At 35.5% G+C, this 13,278-nt stretch overlaps 1 protein-coding gene across 1 annotated transcript in view; it reads right to left on the reverse strand.

Annotated features, from left to right (window-relative positions):
- The window catches only part of kiz (kizuna centrosomal protein), a 76,693-nt gene that overhangs the window by 38,139 nt on the left and 25,276 nt on the right, over nucleotides 1–13,278 (reverse strand). Inside the window, exons 5-6 of the mRNA XM_007898344.2 lie at nucleotides 6,590–7,256; nucleotides 4,265–4,643 (exon numbers count right to left, since the gene is read on the reverse strand). Coding sequence (XP_007896535.1) covers nucleotides 4,265–4,643; nucleotides 6,590–7,256 — 1,046 coding nt within the window. The remainder of the gene's footprint in view (nucleotides 1–4,264; nucleotides 4,644–6,589; nucleotides 7,257–13,278) is intronic.

Below are 13,278 nucleotides of genomic sequence, written 5' to 3' on the forward strand. Positions count from 1 at the left end.
AAAAGTCTATCAGGGTTTAATTTTTTTTACAAACAAAAACTGAATACATTTACTACGCTGAATCACTCTAATATTTCTCAGACTACTTCACTCATGGATCTTTAAAAGCATATCTTCCCCCTCCCCTAGGGTAAAATCTGGGTGGTCCACAGTGGAGGCAATTGTGTGTAACAAATGAAACAGCAGCATGAAAACAGAATGGCAACAAGAGAAAGAAAAAAGAGAAACCAATATAAAGAAAAAACAGAATTTATGACAATCTGTAATGGGCTGCGGGTCATAGGTCAGGAAACAAGGGATCCTTCTCTTCATCAGGTTGCTTCCTGGTAACATCCTGATTAAGCTGACAGCTTGAATTATATCTCTTACATTCTGTAGTAGACAATCCATCTGTGCTAAGTCCTCTTCAATGCTGCTGAAGAAGCTTGGGCAAAAGCTTGGTCTTTCTTCCTTTACCATGGGCCTCAAAACAGTCATCTCCTTTCTATCCTCTTTATTTTTCAGTGCTCTTCAAAGAGACCTTTAACAAACTGAATGTGTTGTGTGCATCAAGACTGCAGTATTGTTAGTCTCTCAAATGCTAGGACTACACCCCTGGTCTCTCCCTCTCTCTCTCTATCTCTCAGATTTAGTTTAATTGTTGGATTGTCATCAAATTATTTCTGGTCCTTGGCATCAAGCCTAACCCTAGCTCCCTTACACACAAAAACATGCTGGAGATTGAACCTTTCAAGTTATATATTTAGATTCTGTTGCCATGGTGCACTGTGGTCTGAAGCCCTACAGAACCATTTGCCAGACTACAATGAAGCAGCTTGAAGCAAGCAATTGTGAGGCAAACGGACAACATTAGGGCTCCTTTAATTTTACTTTCACAATCATCAGTGTCTAACTAAAGATATATAGTATATCAATTTACACCAAGCTTACAAGTGACATAATCAACTTTCACATATTTTGCAGTTAAGTCGCTGGACTTTTTATGAGCACTACATGCAGTAGCGATCAAATGAAACTATCCTGCTACAGTATTTGCTTTTAAGTCTGGTCCAAGTAACAGCATCGGCGTTGTAACCAATTACGGGGAATTACAATGAAAATCATCAATAATTGAACAATGCTTCAGAACATCTGAAGTTATTAATAAGTTGACTTTTGTAATTTAAAACAAACACCTATACCAACAATTAAGACAATTTTTGACTTGTGAAAGATTTGCTTACATCCGAAAATAGCTCATCAGTTTTGCACATAATCATATTACTGCATCATGTGCTTTTGCATGTATCTTTTTAAAAATAACTATCAATTTAAAGCACATCAGATGCCCAATATCGTTTGTAAGTTATTATGCCGATTATGTATGAAATTTGTGCTGGACTAACAGGACTCAAAGATAATAGGTGTCCATACATTAACATTTATTTATTAATAAGTCTATCCAGTCAGTCTTACTTGTGCATATGTTCATCATATTTCACTATTATAAGAATTAATTAATATTACATACAAGCACATTGGGGTGTTCAGGACATTTACCTGACAGGGTATTATTTCTGATTCTCAGTTTTGATCTGAATATATAAAATATATTTTGGTCTGTATTTATAATCAAAATACTTTGATTTCCCAATGAATACTAGATAACAGAGCTTTTGAATTTTGAATTTTGAACCAGTGCATTAAGCTCTGGTGTATGGCTTCTACTTCATATGTTAAACACCAAGTTAGTCGGTAACCTTGGGTGGCTTTCAATTTGAACACACCGTTTGAACCACAGTTAAATTAAATTGTTTAGTCTGCAACAGATGTAAAATCAACACAAAAAGTGTAGAATCAGTACGAAATGTGTAAAATAAAAAATTAGAACAAAATAAGTACATTTACATATGTTAAATCCAACTTTAATCATTTTGTTTGAAATTAAAAATCCTGTGCATTAAAATGTTCAATTTCAGCATTCACTATTTTTAATAACTTAGTTCATTTTAACTAAGGTTTTAGATATGAATTCACATCTTTTGAAAATACAATTTTTTTTATTTCACACTAGTAGAAATAAAGATCAGAATTCAGGAATCACAATGAAATTGGCAAGTAGTTTTAAATGTTTTTGTTCAGCTCAGTATAAAAATATAAAAAGTCCTGTATAAAAGCGATCATTAAAATAATTTTCTGCTAAAGTTATATAATTACGAATAGAAAGATTACACCCAAGTATAATACCTATGCCCATAAATGGCTCAGTCTATCCAGTCAGTCTTACTTGTGCATATGTTCATCATATTTCACTATTATATGAACAACCTGGGCATCTTAGATAGCTGTACATCAAATTTGGGATCAGCATTTGAAACCAGTAAGTTTAGTCAGCCTTTCACTCTTTTGAGGTTGACAAAATGAGTACCATATCTAAAATAGATCCCGACTGGGGGACGTAAACAGGATCTCAGTTCTTTGTACTGGTAAGTTGCACATTTACCATTATTTTACTATTGCACAGGATATACAGATGTGCATGATATACAGTTTATTCTGGATATTTTTAATTTGCAGCACTTCTTTTAATGATTTCATTGAGAATGCTAGGTCGTTTTACACTTTGAAAAATTAAATTAGCAATTTTACAATTGTACATTTGCTCCTCAGAAACTCCATGTGGAAGCCTTCTAACATCATGCGACTGTGTCAAATAACCCAGCAAAATGCCAGGTTCAATCCCCTGGATTATTGCTAAATTGATTGATTTTAGTTAGCGTGCTGCATTCAGCCTCAGTATCCTTGAACTAGGGAAAGTGAGGAGAAAAATAGTAAGGGGTTTCCACTACAGATTATTATTCTGTGACCTCTGCTGCAAAATGAAATTCTGTGAACTTTGGCTAGGGATGGGAATCATGCCTATACAGTTGAATAATCTGTTTGCTGATAATCACGGTCTGGACTAACACATAAAAAAAACTACTAGATCCAGATAGATACCAGAGATCTACTGACATGTGAAAACAACATCAGTATGAATGCAATGTTTAGAAAGGAAGGAAAAACGAGGGTGACATATGATCAAAGCTTCTACTCTTCATTTTATGAACAAATTTTATAAATAAATTTCTATGAATAAAATAATCCTTTGTGTTGCATGATTCCAGCAATGGAAAAAATACTCCACCAAGTCCCAAATATTTATTTTGCTCTTTGAACATTAACACCACTTGTAGATTGTGGCTACTATGGTTCCTGCCATTCAGTTCACTTAGCCCGTGTTATCATGCTCAAAGTGCCTAGTTTCTGAAAGTGCATGTTCTAGAACAAAAGGATGTTAAACCTTGTATTGTTTGGTGACAAGGCTAAAGATCATTGCCCACACATGGTGCGGAATCAGACAAAATCAATTATGCCAAGTAACAATTGTGCCATTTAGTTAATCTCCACCATGCAGGTGGCAAGCAATGTATAGTATAATTAGTGATCTTTATTTTATTTTCCACCCCTCAGCTAAAGTCAGGTTTCCGAATTCAATGCTCAAGCATTGTACCTACCAAGCTACCCCTTAGTTATCGTACTTAGTCATCCTAGACACAAAATAGAGAAAACATTAGTATCTCATCAGCAATTACAAATGTTATAGTTACCTACTCTCAATTTTTTTAAAATATGAGCGTTAACACAATTTTTATCATGATTACAGGAAAGTTAAACGTACATTAAAAGATACTGGTAATAAACTGGGAGAAGGAGACATTTTTTCAATGCTCCAGTCAAAATTAATTCCACTAAACAAATGCTTGCTTCCGTTTTCAATTAATGGTACCGTGTGTTCTTTCACAAATGTAGTTGAGCAACATTTGCATGAACTTTACTTTTCTGGTGACATAAAATGAGTGCAGCCTGAGACAGCTGTTACAAAGGCAGATTTCACAAAAGTGACTCATGGAAAGATATGAAGAATTTGTACTAAGTTTCAATTAGAGACCAAGCTTTTCAGCAGCTAATGCACCCACAAAAAACCACAGTTAAAGCAAGCTGCTGTAACGGAGACTGCTAACCAATTTTTTTTCCATATTTCTTTAATCTAAAATTGACATCTGACTTCTGCACACAATGTGTATCTGTAAGTATCACACTGCTGCATTTCCTTTAATCTTTTTCATTTATCAAAATACAGCTATTTGAAGTGAGATTTTTGAGAAAGGCAATTTGTTTTTAAATTCAAACACTTGGACCTAATTAGTGAATTTTATTTACACCATAGATGAATAACACTTACTCATTTCTGACAGATCGAGTTGATGAAACCTGCAGCTCCTCATAAAGATTATTATCTTTAGAAGTCCTAAAGATGTTTTGGTCAGATGGTGGCTCCTTTTTGGAAGACATAATGTATTCTTTATTCTCATCAGGACAACTTTCATGTTTAGAAAAGGTTGATCGATTGGCCTCTTCTGGGTCACCTACTGTAGCTGGTTTAGGATGTGCATTAAGAACACATACGTCTTCAAAAGACTCCATTTCTTGCAATTCTTCATTGCTGCTTGTGGAATTATTGAGGTCACTATCTGAAGCAGAGAATTCAGCTGACAGCCTCAGCACATCCAGACTTGGTCTCACAACTTTCTCAGCATCATTTTTCTGAGTCTGAAAGATCACTATGGAAACAAAAGGTGCAATATATTTCAAGAGACAAATGCTTCTAAAGTTAACCTAACACATTGTCAATAAAGCAATCAAAGTAGCATTTCACTCCATTTTTCAAGGTACTCTTTCGCAAAAGATAAACAATCTACTTGGAACAATCCACAAGCATACCCCCATTACATCATTATCTTAGATTGATCACTTATTTAAAATATCAATGCAACCTAAGAAATAATCTAAAGTGTTTCAGACTCCATATTATAGGTACAAAATTGTGTGTTTTAAAGCATTCACCTTTTACCTATGGGGCTTTGGTTCAAATCTAGTCCACATTAACAGGATGTAATTCTTTCAGTTGGCTTTTAAAGATCCTACATGAGTTTGGACAGTCTCAAACTAGATCTTGGTGAGGGTCGGATTATGGAACAAAACCCTGGATGATATTATATTGGCAATATCAGCAAGCCCACAGATGGCTAATGTGAAAAAGAGAAATATTGTTGCACTTATGCAGTATTGTCCTCAAGTTGTTTGGGATGAATAGAGTAAACTTTAAACACAATTTACATGCCTTTGATCTATTAATATATATGAGGGTGTCTACTATCTGAGACAAAGCAAAGTATTGCTTTCAGTTCTGCCTCTTGACAACAGTGACACTTCAGTCACCATGTAAACGCAAATTGACATGTTGGCAGAAGTAGCCAAGAATCAGAGCCATTGAAATGTGGAATCCTGTAGCATAGTGGTTAGAGCACTCGCCTCACAAGCGAGAGGACCTTGGTTCGATTTCCAGGTGGGGCAAAACGTTAGGCAAGTTTCCTTACTCTACACGCCTCTGTTTACCAAGCAGTAATTAGGAACCCGGTTGTTAGTTGATTTGCGGATTGTTTTTCTGGGGGTAACAATCCCTTAAAAGAAAATAAATTTTAAAATAATAATATTAATTTGGTCACTCAATCTACGACTGATTGTGGGACACTGCTGCGTTTCGCCAACAAAATATGCTGTCAATCCACCTTACAATATATTTTGTGAAGCGCTTTGAGAACTCTTGGAAGACGTGATAAGGCGCTATATCAAATGCAAGGATTATTATTATTATTATTGTCTGGCAAAGCAGCCAAAGTGATCCCAACCATCTTCCTACAGACTGTCGAGTAATTCCTACTTCTGCCTGTACAGATCTTTCCTAGCTATTGAAACAGAACCAAAGAAATGACTGAAAACAGCAAGCAAAGATGTCAATCAGGCTACTGAGGAATTACTAGATGATACAAAAGGGTTGTTATTGTACACGTGATGCTGGGAGCAGGCAGTGAGTGGACACCCACTTCAGGAAGCAGTTCTCGAACAGATGGACCATTACCCTGCAAGTAGTTGTGCTGTAACTGACCTTGGAGTCCTTGAGCAATGATACTGGGTGGCTGAAATGGGAAAATGTTCCATTTTCCAGTCCTAATGTTCTCCAGCTTGATGAGCAAACATTTACCAAAATAAATTTTAATTTGATCACCGACTATTAAATCATAGTGTGCTGCTTATTTACAAAAAGCAAAATTAATATTTAAAATCATTCTTATTTCACTCATAGTATTGACCACTATTTGTACAGAGGAGCATTAAAAATTGATAGCATGTCAAAACAATGGCAATGCAACAATGATGTTGTATGGCAAAAGGTAACACCTGTAACGCCTGTTTATAAGTGTAAAATTATTCACTGATTATATGTAAAGCACAAACATGCGTTGAATTACTGACTTTAGAGTGGAATGTGAAAAATAAGCTTTTTAACATCAATGTAATGGAAATGAACATATCCAAACCAAGGATCTACTGGCAGTAAAAATACATATGAACATAAAAGGAAATAATCAATGTTGAGACTGGAGGAAATCAGGTATTATAAAAATCTAAGCAGCACATTCAAGACACAGATGCACATCTTGAATACCTGTCTGTTTAGCGTCATCTTCCTCTGTGCTTGTGGTGAAACGTCCTGAAAACATACTGCTTTTGGATGAGTCCAAGGGCAGCTTTTCATACTGTTTCAGTGTAGTAGCAGTTTTCCATACAGTAACATTTTTGTGGCTATGCTCTTCATCTGTCAGGCGATTCTTAAAAACATCCTGAAAAGTGTCTTGTATCAGCTTTTCTGTAATGGGCTTTAACTGAGCCACAGGTATAGGTAATTCCTGACTGCCAGTTGAACTATGGGCCCTGATGCTCCTATTACTTCCTGTCCTTTCACGTTGATGGCTTTCACTCCCGGAGGAGATTAAGCGTGTCAATGGCATTTCTTCACTGGTTTGGAGCCCTGTCTTCCAATCTTTTATGTCAGAAACACAGTGTTTGCCTTGCCTTCCGTTGCTTGACATAGGCAACTTCAAGTTGTCTATCATAGAATTAGTATGAACTGCTGTCACTGATGTTGCCTGCTTGTTTGAATGAGGCTGAGAAAATGAAAGGCTCTCTGTGGGCTGGTGATATTTTTGTTGTGGATTCAAACGTGAACTACTTGAAATCTCCAGCATTTGTTGGCCCATGAAGCTGGTGGCAGTGTGGTATAAACCTTTTGACAGGTTTCTTTCCATTCTTATTTGTCCTGATGAATTTGTTGCCTGCAAAAGCAACAAAAACAGATATTTCATTGTAAAGAAACAAACAAATCATTCAATTTGGTTTCCTTTGTATATTAAGAAAGTAAATTGTACAAAATGGTTCAGATCAGTTTTACTGCCTCAGTGACAGTATAAAAAGTAGTTATTAGTTACTTAATTCGTCATATTTAATCTACTTAGATTTTAAAACAGAATACTACAAAACATAAAACTGAAAATGTTTTTCTGCAACAATAAATAACTCTCTGAAAAAAGCAACAGAACATAAGCATGATCAGTAGAAAACGCTAGCAATTTTCAATTAATCCACTAATAATTCCAAACTAAAATATCAAATGGTCCATCTATGCATGCAGAAGATGTAGATTCCAGACAAGCGTACCGAATTCTGTTTTCAATAGCATACTAAATTCATAATGTAGTATAAAACAAAGCAAAAGAAAAGTTTACCTTTTTGTAATATAAAATTTACTTTCGACGGGTATTAATCACAGGTCAAGAACGCACAAGTGCAGCACATGAAAATGCAGTGGGTGCTTTGATACCCACTGCATCTGGTGTGAAGCAGATTTTACTTTTTTGCAGAAGAATTTGCCACTACCTTAAAAATTCTATTTGCATAGAGTTAAAATTAGAAATTATAGCATGTACCTATCATTTAAAACTCACATTTATATGTAGCCTTGAAGACAGTTGAAATATCTATTTTTCTGAAATTTAATCTTTCAATATTATCAAAAACAAATATTAATAGTTGTCCTAATAGTTGAGACATTCTGCCAACGTGAAAGGTGCTATGCAAGCACAAATTGTTATCACTGTTATGAAAGTATAATTTCCTCCCAAATTGCATTTTAATATATATAGGTTCTATTTAGTAACACAAATAGAAGTCTGATTAGCACAGTGATAAATGAATGCGATATTATTACAGTATTGTCACATCACTAAAAGAAACAGATGATGATCTTCACATCATGAAGATGTAATGCTGCCTCTATAGTCCCCAAATTTCATATTCTATGAAGATACGCCTCAGTTTACATACACAAAATATTAAACTCCGATGTTTGTTCAATAACATTAAAAATGCTCCATATTAAGCAGTTTCAGGAACCTGACAGCAGCCCAATTCTCACTTTCAGAAACCCCATTAATACTCCATATATGGTAATGAATTGCTGCTAAAATCTGTGAAATTGCATCAAATTTGCAGTAGGAATGCAGTATGAGAAAGAGAGAACATTAACCTCACCTCAACAACTGAAAAAGCAAATATAAGGCTTTACATAACAAATAGTTGTTCAGTGATCTACACCTCAAGGGAATAGAAAAATATAGAACACAGAAAAATATATAAATGAGTATTGACATATATTTTTCTACATACCATTTCTCCTAAATCATGAATTTCATTAATACCATAGGTGGTAATTTTGAGTGCAGGTGGAGGGAAGAAAGAATACTTGTATACAATAAATTATACATAAAAACATGGCATACAATATAAATATGTTCTAAATTGTAAACATGTTCTTTGTTACAACTATCTTAAAACAGCAATGTATAAATATTATGGTCAGAGAAAAATGTAAATAGGAATTTTTAAGCAATTTCTTTAAACTCCCAATCTGAACAAAATATAAAACCACACTGATGATACCGCTCCATTCTCATTAAAACACAGGCCTGTTGAGCCCAACACTTAAATAGTTTGCCCACTGTGGTGAACATCTATATATCACAAAATGCAACATAAAAGAAACATGACTCAAGGTCAGACTGTCTTCCAAAGAGGCAGCCCAATAAATTACAAACTTATAATGAGAATGGGGTATATGTTGTTAAAAAGATAAATATAATTATATGATGCCCAATTTCTTTTGTTAAAATAACTGAATTAAGTTTTGTTGGTGAACAATTACTACTGAATTATTTCAATTTTAATTACAACTTTCATCATGTGTCTCCAAGTTCATTCGTGTAATAAATTCAACCAGGCTGCAAATTACTTTAAAAATGTAAGCATAGAAGAGATATTCTACATGTAATTTTGGAAATTGAAAGTTGTACTCCAATTTGTTGTATCTTCCTGCAGGAAGATAACTATTAAGCAACAAGATCATATTCACATTTGCTCCAGATATTTACATCAGCAGGAATCAATGCACCAATGTGCAACATTTCAGTAAAAATAACTAGGTTGTGCAGAGAGCTTTATAATGTATTTGGTTTATAACATACGTTCAAAATTAATGTGGCATATCAATTACATAAAGAGGTTGAAAACAGAGATGTGTGTACTCCATCATCTGTAGTTTAGATACAGCGATGCTAGGCACTGCTGGTGCTACTTGAAGTTGGATTATGTAGATTCATAACATTATGCTATGTACTCTCTCTTTAAATTAATTTCGGAAGCACCATAGTTTGTGTATTTCAATCTGATGTCTACGCGTTCGTCACCTCCCTCCTGGACTACTCAAACGCCCTCCTCACTGGTCTCCTCTGCTCCACTATTCACAAAATTCAACTAATTCAAAACTCCGCCGCCCGCATTCTCACCCACACTAAATTCCATACCTCCATTACCCTAGTCCTCGTCAAACTCCAAAGGCTCCCTGTCACAGAGCAGATTGATTTCAAGATCCTCACTCTTGTATTTAAATCCCTTCACACCCTGGCACCCCCCCATCTCTCCAACCTGCTCTCTACCTACACTACCCACTGCCTCCGCTCAACTGGCTCCGGACTCCTCCTCGTCCTCTGGATCCTCCGCAGCACCATCAGCGGTCGGGCTTTCAGCCACTACGCCCCAAAGCTGTCGAGCTCTCTCCCTTAATCCTTCACCTTGCCCCCTCTTCCCATTTTCATGTCACGCTTGAAGACCTTCCTCTTCGACAGTGTCTATGGTCACCTTCCGCATCCCCTGGCTCGCCATTGGGCTCTGCCACAGTTAAGTGCTCTGGGACGCTGTCCGGCGTAAAGGGCGCGATATAAATGCAAGTTGTTGTTGATGTCACACTATTATTACACTTTTATAATTAAGTTTTAATTAGAATAATATTAGATAGACACATAAACTATGCTAATTAAATCAAAATGTTACTGCAAATAAATTAAAACCTGTTGTCTTTATAAAACTAAACTTATTTTTAATCTATATATATATAATATATATTGTATATATAAAAAAATCAAATGTGATCTTTTTCATCACCTGGCATCTGCAAAATTCCTGATCAATAAAGTCAGAATGGCTTTCCACAAGAAGGTAATCTTTGTCTCCCAATTACAGAGCGCAAAGCTTCACAGAATTGAGCCTCGCTCTATTTAGCACCTGTATCTAATCTAGCACTTATACTATACTATATATTATTATTATATATATTCTACTAGATGACGTGAAAAGGCGCTATAACAAATGCAAGGATTATTATTATACCCGTTTGTAAATAGAAATGAGTGGAATACATGATTTAGCTCCTTTTTTCTACTCTAAATGCAAGATACCATAACATCAGATTTAAACGATACTTGCCACTTTGATGAGTTTCCAAAAACATGGAGACACCAGACTATACTTGATTTCTGTTTTCACTTTCCTACAAAACTGTGGCTGTTGTGAAAGAAATGTCAGCTGCAGTCAAAAAATATACTGACTGATATTAACCACTCCAAGCTCTTTTGCACCTTCCTATAAAATGCTAAAATAGTTTTACAACCACTTAGCATTATTGTAGCTCCTCTAAGCAATTACTGAAATCTGTAGAGGAAAATATACATTAAAATGTTTTAAAGATTACACAACTGGAAGCCACAGCTCTGTGCAATCATGTGCATGATTCTCTCCTACCTTTGCATTCCCCACAAGTTTCTAAGAAATGCAAGCGATCTCAAACTATTTTAATACCAAGAGGGTTTGGGTCAACAGGGATGGAAATATATGCGCTTATTTTTGTCACTGCTTTCTCCTGTCTACTCATGAAACTGGAAAAGCACAATTTAAAAAAAAATCAGGTTTCTATTCTAAGCACCGTCCATTTCCCTACTCGAATCTTGTGTCGTGGTAAATCAATCAAATGAGAAAGCAGTTCAAGCAGCTGCTAAGGAGAAATTTACAATCAAGCCATTCCATCCAAATAAGTACTGTATATCGAGTAGTGAATTAATGCCAGGATTTGTTATGGTGGAAAGGGTGTCGGGCAGAGAATTATTTCCATTCATTTTCTTAAATTAGAATATGAAAATGAAAAAAGGAAAGCAAACAATACACTGCATAGTTAAATAATTACCTATTTTGTGTGGCTGGCCTTAACTTTTGATCAAAGTGTATTTTTTTAATATAAGTATCACAGTGCAAAAGGTGACTTGTCTATCACCTTGAAGGCGACATAGGTTAATTAAGTTGATCCTGCTGCATAAAATAGCTGGATAGCTTTCAGATAGTACTTTAAAAGGCCCCTCTAAAGATCCTCATTTAACTTTTTAATCTTAAACCCCAAGTAAATTCTGATTAATCCCTGCTGATGCACTGAAGTAAAAAAACACCATCTTCCCAACAATAAATAGCACTGGTTCTGTTTCTTTTCTGATAAGAGTCTTAAATACAAAACAGTTAACTGTATAACAGTGTTCACTGGCTGCCACTGAGCCAGTCCAGTTGATACATAAAGCAGGTAAAAAGACGAAAAGTTAATTTCTTGGCTGAGTGATTCCATCTTTAGCTGTGGGGCAGAGTAGAAAGTCTTTCACTAAAAGTAGCAGTTGATTCTTCTATCAATCTGCAGCACACACATTCTTCCAAGGAATGTATTAAATATGAAAATCATAACACGTTATCATCTCTTTCCAGCTTCAGCCTAGTCAGCTTTTCCTAATGAATGTTGCAGCCTAAGGGACAAGCACACTGCCAGCAATACAACTTCTCTGAATAATATGGAGTTGGTGCCATTTTACTTATAATATCATCTACTAACTGAGGGTTTGTGCACATATTCACAAGTGACTACTCTTGGCAGTGTGCTCCAAGTTATTACAAGATATTACAGGCATTTCATTCAAAAGAGCTTCACTGCCTTTATTGATGGAATAATCTGCCATGGATTTCAACACATCATTTATAATGACAATACTACAAAAGATTAGAAACCAGCAGTCATTATAAATGCATGGCTGATTTTATTGTTCATTTTCTTCAATTGTACTGCAGAAAGCAACGTCTTCAAAACACCAATCACAGACAATTTTTCAGCGTCAACATTTTAAATGTATTTTGGTCAAGCAGCTATTATTTTAGTACTGTCGGTTGATCTGCTTCTTGCAAAGTCACAATTTTTCTAAGGTTGTTTACATTAAATTGGATCAGTTTACACAAAATGCTATCCATAGAATATGTATTAATTGTATTGGGTAAGAAATCAAAGTGTTGTCCAAGAGGCACCACTTGATATCTAATTCTAATTCTAAATAAAGAGAGATAACCAGCTTGTAAGATATTCATTATTTGACTTTGTCCATCCTACACAGACACATATGCACAGTTAAGTATTCTCCACTGATAGGTATTTTTGTTGGAGAAAAAATCCTGCTTTATGTGTATCTTATAATTTTCTGGTGCTATAAGATCATGTCCAATTGCATGACCTTTCTTGCTCCTGCACCATATGTAAAAGTCGGCCCATGTCACAGTACTAAAGTTACCCCACACATGGACAAAGTAGTAGCTCATCTCCTGGGAAGAGGGGTAAGGACATGCCTGGAAATGAAAGTTTGGAATTAAATTGATTCGCTGTGAAAGGCGCTATATAAATTTAATTTTGTTGTTGTCTTGGTAGTCTTACACCTGAGTCAGGAAGGCCCACAGTTCTCTATGCTGTTGATGATGGAATAGCCAATGTAGCTTGTTGGAAAAAAATTGAGGAATAAACCAGTTAGTGGGGGCTGAGATTCTTCCCACATGCCTCAAGATCATGCTACAACTCAAATCCCTAACAGGTAGGGTGGTCCGAGCTCTACAAAC

Source organism: Callorhinchus milii, unplaced genomic scaffold, assembly GCF_018977255.1.
Source record: "Callorhinchus milii isolate IMCB2004 unplaced genomic scaffold, IMCB_Cmil_1.0 Scaffold3, whole genome shotgun sequence".
Classification (NCBI taxonomy): domain Eukaryota; kingdom Metazoa; phylum Chordata; class Chondrichthyes; order Chimaeriformes; family Callorhinchidae; genus Callorhinchus; species Callorhinchus milii.